Source organism: Haliotis rubra, unplaced genomic scaffold (assembly GCF_003918875.1).
Source record: "Haliotis rubra isolate DU_JTF1 unplaced genomic scaffold, ASM391887v1 Scf46, whole genome shotgun sequence".
Classification (NCBI taxonomy): domain Eukaryota; kingdom Metazoa; phylum Mollusca; class Gastropoda; order Lepetellida; family Haliotidae; genus Haliotis; species Haliotis rubra.
Genome location: NW_025767146.1, coordinates 2,534,847 through 2,551,732, shown reverse-complemented (window position 1 = coordinate 2,551,732; position 16,886 = coordinate 2,534,847). Strand labels below are relative to the sequence as shown.

Sequence of the window (16,886 nt, the reverse complement as noted above, 5' to 3'; positions counted from 1 at the left end):
CTAGACCGTCAGTCTGTATGTTGGTTTAAGCGCTGGTTTCCCTGCTCAAGTAAATAGAGGATACTAAACGACCTTCCTTGTAATGCCATTCTTATTAAACGAGTTAATGATTTGGTATCAAACGAGCGAAAGCGAGTTTGATGCTAAATCTTTCACGAGTTTAATATAAATGGTATTTCACGGAAGCGAGTTTAGTATTCTGTTTATTACTCTCCAACATAAACTGATAGAAACTGCCTACAGTGTGATGACTCTCAGCTTTCCACGAGTCAATCAAGGTCTAATACCATTGTGACAGATGTATTAGCATTGTGACGTCATAATTGTAAAGCATTATGGCGTCAGATGTCTAGCGGTATTACACAAGTGTAATATTGCCGTAAAAATATTACACTGCACTATCTTCCACGCGAGTAATAACAAGTATTATCTGACGAATGCTTCAGGGCTATCCGTATACATTGACCAGAACTATCACGTGATTAAAATTCTTCCTACTTTCTCTCATTTCTGAGAGTTCCATTAATCCAGTTTTGTCAGGAACGAAATAACACGAACGATGCAACAATATTACATTTACAACATTGATCTGTACAACCTTAGACACCTGGTTATTGTACAAGCTGTTGTCTTGAGCGACTTGGGTCAACGATCAAACCAAAGATTCTGTTAACTCCGCTGACACTCGGCAATCTCCGGTGGTCATAGGTGGCAGGTCGACTTATGATAACATTTGCGTCAGCGAGAAACTCCCTTTGTCAAACACATTATAACTGTGTTGTAAGCAGTGCTATAATATGCCACGTGGTTATGACAGCACAACACTACACCTATATTATACACACATATGTACAACATTAATATGCATCACATTTGATGTAACGGAAATACTCTACTTCCGGCGCTGCCAATCAACCGGAACAAGAATTCCCGCATGTTCACCTTCCATGCCTTGATCGCCAATGGTTACAGCATGGGGCCATAGTTACCTGACTACACAACAAGAGCCCTCTATATACCAAGTCCGCATATTTTGAATAGCTGTTATGCATATGTCGTATCAGCGCCACTTGGTGTCCCGTGAGGCTATACACCTTGATTCACAGCATCCTTGTAGTCTGGTTAAGGTCGTCCTACTCAACATCCGCAATAGCACGAGTCTGTGATGGGGTACGGCACCTTCACCCATTTACATCTCTTCCCGAGTTTAACATGGCGTCCCCTGTGGGGTCTCACCCACCCTTCTGTGTCATTGGAGTCGTCATCCGCTTTCCCGCCATGCTTTGAGGGTCGCCTGCCACGACCTCTGTTCCCCCGCCACGGTCGACAGTGCCACCTGAGAATCTTGATTCGTCGTGATTTAGTGGGGATACAGTGCATCCCCGGCGGCCAGGAACAGGAAGGAGTCCCTACACACTCACCACGCTTAATCCAGCGCGGCCAGAAGAAGCTACCGAGGTCCTCCCAGAGGTAGTGTACTGGGCACGACGCCCTCCGGACCAGCCAAGACTGCATCGCTTGTATCACCGACTGGTTCAGCTGGAGTTGAATGCCGTTGATGTCGGTCAGGTCGATGTCGAGTCTCTGCACGGCGTCCACGGTGTCGTCTTGTACTTGTTGAACTATCACTTCGTTAACAAGGCTCGGTCTTTCGACAGACATGAAGTTTTTGTCAAAATCCCCAGAAAGTCTTTTCATGAGTTTGTGTGTCTTGAGATGTTTCTTTCTGGGTTTGAGTCTGAGAAGGTCAGAATCACGGGTGGGTATCTTCAACATCAGCCCATGGGATGCAGGGTTCACGGAGAGTGGAGGCTGTATAGCCCTTCTCAGGAACGGCGGCATGTCGCCTACAACGTCACCAAGCAACTGGACGCCCACAACCACCGACATCACACTGTGAACAACGTCATTCACCCTCATCGTGAGCCTCTGCAACATACAGAAATATAAGTTCAGGCTCATGGCATCATTTTAAAAAGATCAGAGTGGGCAAGGATTGGCTGATTAACGATTTGGTGACATTCCATGAAACGTGCCTTTCATGAGACACGGCAAGGTTAATACCAGAGCGACGTGTTTCACGCAGACAACCAAAGCTCACAGCAACAACAGTTGTCCTAAAAAATCAAAGGTGCGAGTCTGAAGATGAAGATACAAACAGTGACATTAGGAAAATGTAATGACTAATACCTATGCAGTTATCTCCCTTTGTTCACAACGGTAGTCGTCCGTTAGACGTTTTACGGACTAAGGTTTTTTATAAAGACGCAGACAGCCTGGTTGTGTTGAACACACAGCTGGCATCGGGATAGTCTGTCTCACAGTCCCTGAACCACATTAATATTATTTCCCCTACTTCCTAGCCCTCCCTGCAGTGCTAAAGCCCTAAATGAAGCAAGTCTAGATTTCCTCAGGTTGTGAATCTGTGGTCACCCTGGGGCTCCTTTTCAATTTAAATGGGTTCGTTTGTTACTATCAAAATTATATATATTCAGTGACTAAGCGTTAGTCTAACATCGGGCTAACTCCGATCGGAGTCGGCATGGCTGCCAGATGACAGGGGGATAGGGAGGGAGGGGAGAGAGAATGTGTGGAGATGAAAGTCGGAGTACGCACCTGCTACTTACAGAAGCAAATTCAAAATAAACATGGGAATGATGAAAAACACAAGTAAAACAATTCCCGTTATATAAACGTCACAGCACGTGATATTCTATGATTCATTAGTTATGGTCTAACGTATTTGTCTCCACTTAGGCGGAAGTCTGACAAAAAGAAAAAGTGAAAGTATATTGGTCTGCAAATCCTGGCTGTTCAGAGAACATAGAACACTGACACATGTGGGTATTCAGATGTGATTTAAACATATATGTATTCAAGAGAATGGAATGCGTATAAGTTATTCCAACTTAGTGAAACCCTCTCCTAAACATGCAGAGAACATAGAACACTGAAACATGTGACTATTCAGAGAACATAGAAAACTGACACATGTGACTATTCAGAGATCCTAGAACACTGACACATGGGACTATTCAGAGAACATAGAACACAGACACGTGTGGCTATTCAGAAAACATAGAACACTGATACAAGTGACTATTCAGAGATCCTAAAACACTGACACATGGGACTATTCAGAGAACATAGAACACAGACACGTGTGGCTATTCAGAGATCCTTGAACACTGACACATGGGACTATTCAGATAACATAGAACACAGACACGTGTGGCTATTCAGAGAACATAGAACACTGACACATGGGACTATTCAGAGATCCAAGAACACTGACACATGTGACTATTCAGAGAACACAGAACACAGACACGTGTGACTATTCAGAGAACATAGAACACTAACACTTGTGGCTATTCAGATCACATAGAACACTAACACATGTGGCTATTCAGAGCACATAGAACACTGACACATGTGGCTATTCAGAGAACATATGGAACACAGACACATGTGACTATTCAGAGAACATAGAACACAGACATGTGGGGCTATTCAGAAAACATAGAACATTGTTATATGTGGCTATTAAGATATCACAGAACACTGACACATGTGGCTATTCAGAAAGCATACAACATTGTTATATGTGGCTATTCAGATATCATAGAAAACTGACACATGGGTCTATTCAGAGAACATAGAACACTGACACATGTGGCTATTCAGATCACATAGAACACTAACACATGTGACTATTCAGAGATCCTAGAACACTGACACATGTGACTATTCAGAGATCATAGAACACTGACACGTGTGACTATTTTGAGAACATAGAACACTGACACATATGACTATTCAGAGAACATAGAACACTAACACATGTGGCTATTCAGATAACATAGAACACTGACACATGTGCCTATTCAGAGATCTTAGAACACTGATACATGTGGCTATTCAGATAACACAGAACACTGACGCATGTGACTATTCAGAGATCTTAGAACACTGATACATGTGACTATTCAGATATCATAGAACACTGACACATGTGGCTATTCAGAAAGCATAGAACACTGACACATGTGGCTATTCAGATCACATAGAACACTGACACATGTGACTATTCAGAGATCCTAGAACACTGACACATGTGACTATTCAGAGATCATAGAACACTGACACGTGTGAAGATTTTGAGAACAAAGAACACTCACACATGTGACTATTCAGAGATCCTAGAACACTGACACATGTGACTATTCAGAGATCATAGAACACTGACACATGTGGCTATTTTGAGAACATAGAACACTGACGCATGTGACTATTCAGAGATCTTAGAACAATGATATATGTGACTATTCAGATTATATATAACATTGGTACATTGAAAAGTGAGGATTCTATATCCTGTTCTATAAGTTCGTACGGGTATAGTTCTTGCGATCCAGAAAGAAATGTTCAACTAATCACAACAAAATTAGGTCCCAAACAATCTGTCACCGAGACCGACTTGCAAAGCCACACAAGAAAACCTTACCTACCCCACCTTCAGCAATGTTTGTGTCTGTGGTCAGTACAAGATGTGGTGAGTTGTCATGTCACTAAGCTTTGTCCAGTCCCGATCCCTGACCAGCCTCCAGCCGGGTTCACTATCCTCGCCGTGATGTCGGGGACACTGTCGTAACTGCACACATCCGCTCCAACCATTCAATTTTTATATACTAATGACACTTAATGTTCTAGGTACGCAACAGCGCATGATTGATCTTCAAATGTCGTGTTTTTAGTCCTGGCCGGAGAGTGAGTGATGTGTTCTCGCGGTGAGATCCCCTAGCCCCCTGACGTAGTTCTACAACTTGGTCACGTGACACATGCGTCTACTCTCACGGTGTATAATCCTCCCATTCATGCTTTTTGCGACTCGTGTGCGCATTCTGTTAGCGATTACCATTCCATCGAGCCAGGGGAACGGTGTCGCGCCAAACTGAACGTGCAGTCGGCACGTAGACGGAACAATTGACAACCCCGGATATGTAATGAGGGGACAGTTAATTAGTTTACACCGAGCAATGGCGGTGGGACGAATCTAGATTGCCCTGGTGATAGGCGGTGTACAGACGGACGATAGGTTAACACGGGTCAACTGGAATCAGTCTCCCAGGTGGACGAGATGAGTAGGTCTAGCACACCCCTCCAGAACACGTACATACATTCACTCCACTCAATACCACACCGCTCTAGACCATGTACACATATATAGAATAAAGAAGTTGTATATCCATAAAAATAGTCCTCATTCTTCATCTACCCAACTTCTAGAATGCCAATCAAAGAAGTCATGTACACATAAACTCACTCCAATCTACACCATGTACTCTTTCTGCTCTGGACCATGACTTTTTGTATTTGTACACATAAACTCACACGTATGGTGTCGTAATATATTTCTTTTCCAGTAATACATTCCGTGTGTGGTACATATTGTGTTGCAGTAATCAATGCCTTGTGTTCCTGTCACTTTGTTCTGTCATTATGGATTGATGCGACATGTTCAGGAGGGTGCACTATAATGCATTTTTCAGAGACGCAAATGCACATGGGTGGAATCGGATTTCCCCCGGGGCGATCCAAGCATAGCTGTGCTTGTAAATATGAATTCCTCAATAGAAACAAATAAAAAGGTCTGATATTAGGGTTTAAACGGAGTGCTCGCCGGGCAGTAGTATAAGGGCCTTTATAGGGTCAAAATCTATTTTTAGAATAGGCCCCTGGTAACAGGTTATATTTAGACTATGAGTCATGTCAACACCTGGTGTGTCTATTTTTAGAATAATAAAAGGTCCCCCCGAACAGCCCTCATACACAGTTTCAGTCACTACACCTAGTGATTACACATTATACTACCAGTGTTCCTTTTGCAACCCTAGTGACTACAGTTACTGGGTGTAAAGCCATTCTTGGTTTAGACGCGGTACTGTGCGGACGTGTTACCATTGGTCTGGGATATCATGGATGTGTGTGGACATTACCCATTCGACAAGACTGTCGTTGCCGATTGCTGTGCAATCAAGACTGAATGGACTTCATTCAAGAAAAGACTCGATTCGTTTAAAGACTGGCCAGTGCAGATGAAACAGAGTCCTAGTCACATGGCTCAGGCAGGATTTGTGTACTTAATCAGAGGGGACGCTTGCAAGTGTTTTCAATGTGGTCTCGTTCTCAAGAACTGGGAAGTAGATGATGATCCCTGGGCCGAACATGAAAAATGGTCTCCTGATTGTCCGTATTTGGCCCTGGTGGGAGTACCTCAGAAAGAGGTGACCCGTTGGGGTAGTCATGTGGATTTGCAACCAAGAGTGTGATGTAAAATGTGTGACTATTGGAAATAAATCAATGTTAAGAGTATGTCTGCCTTGGTTGTCTATGGATAGTATAAATAGAGGTTGACTCAAATACTAATCTCACTGAGATCCCAACCACGATAAGAGTTTGTTTGCTAGAAATAGTATGGCTAGGTACGTGTTAAAACATTACGAATTTTTAAGGTTCATGTTAATGTTTCAAGACATTGAGGAGATTCGACAAGACATCTTAGAAATGAACAGAGAACAGATTATCGCCATCAATGGTATTATCAATAGGTTATTAAAGGAAGATTACCAGTGACTCGATATGAAAGGCCGTTTCCTGAGGAAAACTGATAGAAATAACTATCTAGCGGTGTTACGAAGATTAGTTCACCCCTGTGGACGACAGACAGTAGGTGGAAGAGTCTTTTTGCCAGTAACATGCCAATCGTAGCATTTGTTTTGAAACCACAGTTTGTCAATGCACTTAGAGATGAGGCCATTCAAAATGCCTGGTTGTTTGACAGAGCATCGGCTTAGTATGTTTGGTACACCCGGTTTAGTTTCTCATAGTAGTGCATCCGAAACATCCTGGCAGCGATGTTGAAAGCTATACCAAGGTCAATGAAGATATCTGTATAACAGGCCACAAGGGCTATCTAACTTTATTTAGCCGTGGACCAGCGACAGTGACGCATCACCTCAGGCCGCTCCCGTTTTCATCATGAATAATCCACGATACAAACTCTTCGTACCGGATGCCGAAAAATGGACACGATTTTACATGCTCAGGGCTGAAGGGGAAAGGGGACCCTTATCATTCCATAACACGTGGAGGAGAAAAATCTGCCATGTTGTCTGTCGATCGATATTTGGAACTGTATGATCCAGAGTGGAAGAAAGACAAACAAAAAAACCAGAAACCACAGAGCAGCCTAAGATTAATTTCGTTACCCCTACTCAACAAGTGGTCGAACAAGCCAAGGCTCTTATTCAGATGCAGCAGAAAGGGGAATCTAAAGTTGGAAGTTCCTCCCAGTTTCCCATGAAGAAACGGAAGACGACTTTTTAGATAAAAGCAGTCTAGGACATGGTTCCCTGCCATTTAGACTCGGACCACCATGCAGTCAACAACGTGTCCTGTGTGCTATCAGCCGTTTTCCAGAAGGGATGCCATGCTTAGACATCTCAGGAATCAACACAGACAAGCAATGCAGCCCCCACAGCCTCCACCACCACCACCACCACCACCACCACCACCACCTCCACCTCCACCTCCACCACCACCTCCACCACCATCTCCACCTCCACCTCCACCTCCACCTCCACCGTCAGCACCAACACCACCACCACCTATGATGCCACCAGTGCAACCACATGTGGGTGCTTTGGAAGAATGTAGACTGATTCACCCCTTCACCATGATTGTCTCAGGGCCAACCTCCTGTGGGAAAACCTACTTAGTGAAACAGATCCTAGAAAGGATGAACATTAAACCTTATCCTGAACGTATTATATGGCTCTACAAACGATGGCAGCCCTTGTATAATGCCATACAAACCCATGTTTATCCCTATGTGGAATTTCATCAAGGCATTCCTTCTGATCTCGAAAAGGATGCATTTCTAGACCCCCATGTGGTGAACGTGGTTATCCTCGATGACTTAATGTCGACAGCGAGCAAAGATCCACGCATTACAGATCTGTTTACGGAAGGAAGTCATCATCGTAATCTCTCAGTGATCGCCTTGAACCAGAATTTGTATTTCAGTAAGGATCCCACACAACGAAGAAACTGTCATTATCTGCTTCTGTTCAACAACCCTATCGATCAACAACCCATCATGACTTTGGCGAGGCAAATGTATCCAGGTAACACAGACCATTTCATGGAGCCGTTTCAAAGGGCTACCCAGAAGCCTTATGGCTACTTGTTGGTTGATCTAAAACCCCAAACACCTCCCCATAGGCGTCTTTGTCCCAATGCATTCAGTTTAAAAGGACACCTCCAAGCCAGGACAGTTCAGTCCGAGTTAGATGTTCAGCGTGAGCAGACGTGTGAAGAAAACCTCTCAACCATGCCATCTTGTGATGACTGTGGACTCATGTTTCAAGATGTGCAAGATTTGCAAAAACACAGAAGAAACTGGTGTCCCGAAAAGTCTTCAGTGGGTCCTCCTGGGATACCCCAAGTGAAAAGGCAGTGGGTGGAAGACAACAACTTCTCACCTGTGAAGAGACCACGTCCTCTGGTGGACTGTGACTATTGTGGTCAAGTGTTTAGCACTAACCATAACTTACAAAGGCATTTACACGATAAACAATGTCCTGAAATGGAAAATGAGGACGATGATGTTGAATCATTAAGCGATGTCACACACAACAGGAAAAGTAAGATGGCTGATCTGGAAGAGCAAGGTATAAGACAAATGTATTCACGTACGCGTGAGCTGAATAAAGACTTTTTGGATGAGAAACGACAGCTGTACATAAAAAGAGGTTTAAACGAAGACATGATTCAAGCCAAACTGAACAAATTGATGTGGAGCACGTTTAAAGAGACGTATGCCCGATTTATTACTTATCTGTACCATATGCAGTATGGTCCAAAGACACAAGGAATACTGAAACAAGTAAAAGACACAAATAATATGTATCATGAAGTGATTTCAAAATTGTACCAATATAAGTCTTGGGTCGAAGGCATGACCGAAGATGAAGACATAACATCTGATGAAGAGAGTGAAGGGCAGGTGGATGATGATGAAGGGTAATAAGACAACAGATGTAAAGTAGGCATTTGGGAGAGCTCCTATCCTAATGTCTACTCATTCGAAACGGAGCTAATAAACAATGAAATCTGTATATCTCTCTTGTTTCTTAATGTATTGTACCTCTGGGTTACCCTTCAGTAACTCATGCTTGTCGTAAGAGGCGACTAACGGGGATCGAGTGGTCAGGCTCGCTGGTTGACACATGGCACGTGGTGTAGAATGACGCTCATGCTGTTGATCACTCGATTGTCTGGTCCAGGCTTGATTATGTACATTATGTACAGACCACCTCCATAGAGCTGCTGAGAGTGTACTTGACTCACTGAATGTATTGCTGTAGGATTGACATAAGACAACTCTTGTGCAATTCTTGGTTTTTTATAGTACCAATTTCAACCCTATTTCACTGAATCCACAAATATGTTTAACCTCCTCATACTAGTATCAGACATACAAGTTTCAGTTTAAACGTCATTCCTGTTGATTGAATACAAGATAACCACTGTTTCAGTTCATGGTATTGAAGATAGCCACTGTTACAGTTCATTGTATTGAATACACCAACAATTTTAATGATCTGTAATGAATATATTTATATATATATAAACGGTTTATAAATACATAAGCTATTACAAATGGTCACTAGTGTTGTAAAGCCATTTTTGGTCTACAAAGCCGTTTTGGACATGTAGCCATTTTGAGTCAGAACCGTTTGCGAACCGGTTTGATAGACCCGTTTGCGATCCAGTTTGACAGAACCGGTTTTAGGTCGGGGCTGTTGGCGCCAAGATTTAATGCTCTTTGTTCACTGCCATGTGCAGCCGGTATGTTGTGCTGTGCGTGTTTAGGTATTCTGACGGTTTCATGATCGTTTAAAACAGCACAGTAGGTGTGCAATTTATGTGATGGATCATTCTCTATTCTAATTTGTGAGTATTTTTGCGTATGAACGTATTGTGTGAATAATGTTGTTGACGACATTATCGTGAGTACACATGTTAACAATGCGAGTACATCTACACACTAACATTGGTTTTATCCAAGCTATAGTTTAGAAAAAAACGATGAATCTAGGGAAAGGTTCTGATTATGATTGGACTGTGTTTATTGTGTTGGGATTTAAAGATTCGTGGCATATGGGAGTCATGTCAACTTTCTATCGGTCGTATCCTGTGTGTGTATCGGGCTGTGTTTATTCATGTGATTGTGTGTGAGTTTTAAAGTAGGCTCATGGCATATGTGAGTCATGTGTAATCAACTTTCTATAGGTTGTATTCTGTATCGGGCTGTATTTATTCATATGATTATGTGGGATTTTAAAGTAAGTTCATGGGATCTACATGGGATACTTTGGTGAGAAGCATGCTGTGTGTGATTTCGCTTTGAGTTTCAACATTTTACTCAGTTTTTTTCATCGGCGGGCATGGCTAGGACTTTGTTATTTGTTTAAATCTATTTATTTATCATTTTTTTTCAAAATGGCGGCGGGGGACGCGGTCTATGACCTGGTTTCTTCAATGGACGTGAAGGCCGTCATGCTTCTCGGTTCATTGAACGTAGGGAGAGGCAATGTTATGGTAGAATGAACATGACACACCTCACTCGGAGGCTGTCGCAAATTAAAAGAAAGTATTAACGTGGACACTCGGTAACATGTATTTGAAGTTATTTATTTTTCACTCCATTATACGCTTGTTTTCTTAATCCTCATGCTTGGGTGGGAGAGGGGATTCCCTTCCCGTAAACATAGCTTTGAATGGCTGTAGGCCGGACTTACGGGTGGGCAAATGAGTCATTCATTGTTGGAGTACAGTATGAATCAATCTGTTTCTTCACATGAATGGGTTACTTGTTCCAACCCCCTCTAAACATCACGAATTGGTACCTATGGATGTGTTATTCCCTGATGTCATTCATATGGATATGATGAACAGAGGTAAGTTGACTTCATGTACACTTTATCCCCAACACTCGTTCAATCTGATGATGATGTAAATCTTAATCTGTGTTACAATGTATTCTGTGTTATAAGATATGGACTGAAGGTAGGACGTTGTATACATTTGAATTTCACATTTTTAATAGTTATAGTTAGTCAGACGGGAATTGATACTGCGATAACGGGCGCTTGCTTTGAGATAAAAGAGAAATACACTGGTAGTATAATGTGTAGTCACGCCAGTGTATAATCCAAAGATGTTTTGTAATCCAGTGAGAAATATCCACAATGTTTAATTACTCCACAGATGTATAGTTGAGAGGCTGATGAAAATATATATCCAGTGAATCACACAGTATAATCCAAGGTTGTTTAGTAATCCAGTGCACACAGTATAATCCAATGAGAAATGCACTCTGGTATATCCACAATGTGTGCAATCACTTGAATGTATATGCACTAATGACTTCAGAGACTGAGTATGACATGAGGCTTTTTGGTGGACTTTATATACCCACCCGAGTTTAAAAATAGAAACACCAGATGTTGATATGAGTCATGGTCTAAATATAGACTTTTCTAAAAATAGAAACAGCAGGTGTTGACATGACTCATAGTCTAAATATAACCTGTTACCAGGGGCCTATTCTAAAAATAGATTTTGACCCTATAAAGGCCCTTATACTACTCCGGGCCATGCTTATCGTTGTACACCCAGAGTGCTGCAGTCACACCAAGCTAGGAGACTCATCCGATAACGCATCGACACGAGGAGACATAGTCAAACATTATTTACATGTAATTATACCTCGGTTCCATTCTGGCGCCAGTTTGCGGACAGTGACGTCACGATGCGCAGACGTCATGCGCCATGGAGCACGTAGTGCTATTAATGATAAGACAGCAACAGTTCTACTTGCAGGCGGTGATGCATGCCATATCCGTATATGCAAGACGTCCACTGATATGGCACGTCTGCCTGGCGACAGGAGGAGCTGAACAGTAGATGTCTGCACTGTATTACCATATATACATTACCGAGGTTCGGGCAAGTATTTGAGAAATCTTCAAGGTCACGATCCAGATATAATACCACATACCATTAAACATTATTAATCCGAGACCAAAGGTTTGGTAAATACACGGTTATTGAAGAAAGAGTTTGGCTCCCAGATAGTTTAACACTGTTCGAAATAGAAATGAAACTTGAGACCGTTTTCTCTTGTCTGGTACAACACAGGGCCAATACAGCACAACTTCAAATCAGAAGGTACAACAGCTCCACCTTATTCTATCAGAACCTTATGCTACAAGAATGAACATCGACCAGTAACATGTCAGCGGCGTTACATTTAAACATACATAGCTTTGAATAACCTCAAAGTCACATAGGCTCAACACGATTACAAACTTCTATATGTACCAAACAGTTTTTAATTTTCTTAAAAAAAGGTATGGCATAGTATTGACCACAAAAAGCTTTCTAAGTACGGCTGCGTGGCCCTTGAGGAAATGGATGTATTGCTATTGGCGTGAACATGTCTGTGAAGTTTCGGTATAATTGTACTAGATGTTTGTGAGGACAAGCACGCCAGGCAAACAGGAAACGGCATCAGCTCACTTGATAGGGTGCTAAAATAAGTAACACCCCACTCATCTCCCTCACCCATCGCCACCCCAAACACCAGCTCTTTTACCTTTGACTTCCAGTTTAAGAGAGTGTTTCTTATTACACCCTTTATGTCCCTACGAATAACTGTAGTTGGGGGACTGTCTGTATCCTACACTGGACTGCACCTCGGGAGTAAGTATATTACATTGTATGTTCCCATTATCATAGATAATGTCATACATGTTTACCACTGGCGGTTCAAGCGGCAACGACCTCGACTGGCCTAAATCTCTGGTCTCCCTAGGGCTCCTTTTCAATTTACTATTTGTTACTATCAAAATTATATATATTCAGAGACTAAGCATAAGTCTAAGCCAATGCCTGCGTCAGGCCTGTTTCATCGCTCTCTCCGTCTAAACGAAGACATCACAATGAAGGTAGCAATCAAACGAAACCTAGCGGCTAGAAGGCCTAAAGTACCACGTGACTATGAAAGGTCTCTTTGGAAGTCCTCGTTAAACGCCAAATCAGTGTTATAACTACCACAACACAACATACTGACTGATGGTATCCCTCAAAACAAGGCCGTACAAATATACTCACTAATACAGTGCACCCTGGTTATAACACCCTGGTTATAACGCCCTGGTTATAACACCTGGTTATAACACCCTGGCTATAATGCCCTGGCTATAATACCCTGGCTATAATGCCCTGGTTATAATACCCTGGTTATAATACCCTGGCTATAATACCCTGGTTATAACACCCTGGTTATAATGCCCTGGTTATAATGCCCTGGTTATAATGCCCTGGTTATAATACCCTGGTTATAATGCCCTGGTTATAATACCCTGGTTATAATACCCTGGCTATAATACCCTGGTTATAATACCCTGGTTATAATACCCTGGCTATAATACCCTGGTTATAACACCCTGGTTATAATGCCCTGGTTATAATGCCCTGGTTATAATACCCTGGCTATAATACCCTGGCTATAATGCCCTGGTTATAATACCCTGGTTATAATACCCTGGCTATAAGACCCTGGTTATAACACCCTGGTTATAATGCCCTGGTTATAATGTCCTGGTTATAATGCCCTGGTTATAATACCCTGGCTATAATACCCTGGCTATAATGCCCTGGTTATAATACCCTGGTTATAAGACCCTGGCTATAAGACCCTGGTTATAACACCCTGGTTATAATGCCCTGGTTATAATGCCCTGGTTATAATACCCTGGTTATAACACCCTGGTTTTAATACCCTGGTTATAATGCCCTGGTTATAATGCCATTTGCTAGTAAATGGTGTCTGGAACAAAAGTCATTTTCCCCTTGTTATAATGCCAATTACACTGGCTGCATGTAGTAAACATAATGTAACGTGTTATATTTGGGATTATACTTTATATAACATATGTTACATTTGACCACTTTCTAAATGATATCGTGTATACATATACATACCCAATCGTATAACACCCATTCTGCCATCAAGCACCGCTTACTATCAACTTTCGGTGACTTTTTTTAAAATATGACGTGATGCAACCTAGTCATAAACAACGCCCACTGTTGTCGTCGTCGTCGTCCCTATTTCTCTGTGGACGCCTCGTGCGTGACATGCTCCCCACCCCCCTCGACTCGTGGGCTCCTATCTAGCGCTGACGTGTTCAGCAAACTTAACACTCCACACATTTAGAGTGGTGATAGATTTACCACCTACAACTCGTGGCTCCAGCAGATATGGACTACTTGTATCTCTAAAGGACGGCTGTTGTCAGTGAAGGAATTAAACAAAATATTTTATCACTGCAATAAAATTAGTAAGATTGTCAGAACGTGTAAACGATCGGTCTGTGGCGAGGGTTGTGGATTGGGATAAGGGCTTCCCCGTGACACTGTGGCCGTATACTACAAGGGAGACCATACAGCGGCGTTCTCTGGAACACCTTCATTTTTTCACAGCAACTGAAGCTGAGACCGACGTTAGTATCAACATCACATTTCAGAGTGGACGTAATCAGACAATGCCGTCAACACACATCCCATCACGTCTGATAGCGTCAAGCAGAGCGTACTGTAGATACGTAGTGCATTCATCTATTTGTTTTGCAACAAACCATTGAGAAAGAGACGGAGGTCAGGCAGAAGTATATTAGGGCTATACATCCCTGGTATTTAGTCAGATAACCGTCTTTCTTGGCGTGAGGAATTGCTGTGCAGCCTTGAGGGTCATTGTCATCAACTTCGTTCCTCAGAGCGCAGATGTAGCGTTACAGCACATGCCAGTATGTCCTACCAACGAGAAGCCTTTTAGACAGGCTTACGGTAAAGTGTTATAATAACGAACACAAGTGACATTATATAGGACGTGATGACAGAAGGGTGGCACTGTACAGGATGTGATGACAGACAGGTGACACTGTACAGGGTGTGATGACAGACAGATGACACTGTACAGGGCGAGGTGACAGACAGGTGACACTGTACAGGGTGTGATGACAGACAGGTGACACCGTATAGGGCGTGGTGACAGACAGGTGACACTGTATAGGGTGTGATGACAGACAGGTGACACTGCACAGGATGTGATGACAGGCAGGTGACGCTGTACAGGACGTGATGACAGACAGGTCACACTGTACAGGACGTGGTGACAGACAGGTGACACTGTACAGGGTGTGATGACAGACAGGTGACACTGCACAGGATGTGATGACAGACAGGTGACGCTGTACAGGACGTGATGACAGACAGGTGACACAGCACAGGATGTGATGACAGGCAGGTGACGCTGTACAGGACGTGATGACAGACAGGTGACATGATGTAATCATACTTTACTTAACAGATATACAAAAAACGATGTACTCAACGGAGTGTACAAACTGCCAAATACCTTAAACCAAGCGCCATTTTTAACGTTCTCAAATACGCCTGAGACAAGCAACAAGACTTGTGTGTATTTATGTGCTCGTTTTGTTGTGCAGAACGTGTGAGACGTCCCAGCAGATGAACCTCCTCATTCGTCCCTGTCATTCAAACTCTATCGCCCCAAACGACGTGAATTTATTACATGGATGATCTCCTAATTTACATTTAAATACAAGGAATTTCGAGGCATGGAATTTTACAACTCGAGTCAGTACTAGTAGACAGTGTATAACGTGCCAGGTGCCCGCAGCGACGGTGGAGGTGCATGCCGGGAAGTCAGTGGCACCACTCTAACCAATCAGCGGACAAAAGAAGGTGTTCCCTGGGAGAAGGATGAACTACATACGTCTTCTACACCTTGACCCGTGTATACGTGTTTATTGGGGCTAACTCGTTGTTCGCGTCAGAAAAACGGTGGCGAGACCTGGAACAACTCATAATTCCAAGTAGACGCGTGTAGTCTTAGATTGCTCGAGACGTGGAGTGGTTCTCCTCCTCTCACTTAAATACATAACAGCATTCCTGTATTTTCCGGCAAATATGGGATCTTTAACGCTGCAGTTTCGTCCCCGATATGTTCAATACCTTTTGATATAACAGCGACGTTATCAAACTGTAGCGTCATTTCTAGGTGAAGGCCAACGTAATGAGGCAAATGGATGCCTTGTTAGATACCCATTACACATGCAGTCCTAAACAGGTTGACATAGCAAACATGTATCTGTATGTAAATGTGTGTTGATGTATATTTGTTCAGCACTGCATAGGTGTCAGCCCGATCTGTCGACAAATGAAAAATAGGATGTCCCTAACTGTCGACAAAACAAAAAACTCGGAATGTCGACATCGCGTGGTCAACATACCGTGACGGTGTTAATTAATGAAAGAGAATGTTTGCTTAGTGGTTTGCAAGTGGCTATGGCGGCTACAGCTATGCTCGTATCATGAGTAAATGAATTAAGTAGATTAAAGAGAATGTCGTTTTAACAATTTGCAAGAGAATTAAGGTTGCAAAAACAGATTATTATTTTACGTTATGCGAGTGGAAGGATTACCATTTTGGAGTTTAACATGCAACAACATGAGAAACGGAGAGCTTACAAATTATTTTGTGATATTGGGAGTAGAAGGATTATCGAAATGCTTTTGTTAACATTTCGCATGTGGGTATATATAATAGATCATGAATATTTTGTCACCACTGTCAAAATGGCAAATGCTATGGTGCGGGTTACATTGATTGACAACATTCATAGAGGTCAGAATCTTTACCACAATGGATTCAAGTACAGAGTCAA

At 42.6% G+C, this 16,886-nt stretch overlaps 1 protein-coding gene across 5 annotated transcripts in view; it reads right to left on the bottom strand.

Moving 5' to 3' along the window:
* Window positions 1-411: 411 nt before the first annotated feature.
* LOC124290256 (noggin-2-like) overlaps window positions 412-16,886 on the bottom strand; it is a 28,102-nt gene continuing 11,627 nt past the window's right edge. For 2 of the 5 annotated variants that reach the window (XM_046726973.1, XM_046726975.1), the window contains exon 2: window positions 412-1,929. In XM_046726973.1, coding sequence (XP_046582929.1) covers window positions 1,138-1,920 — 783 coding nt within the window. In that variant the 5' untranslated portion in view covers window positions 1,921-1,929 and the 3' untranslated portion in view covers window positions 412-1,137. Of the gene's footprint in view, window positions 1,930-4,507; window positions 4,782-16,886 lie in introns of those variants that run through there. The other 3 variants (XM_046726972.1, XM_046726971.1, XM_046726974.1) reach the window with 3 other exon arrangements.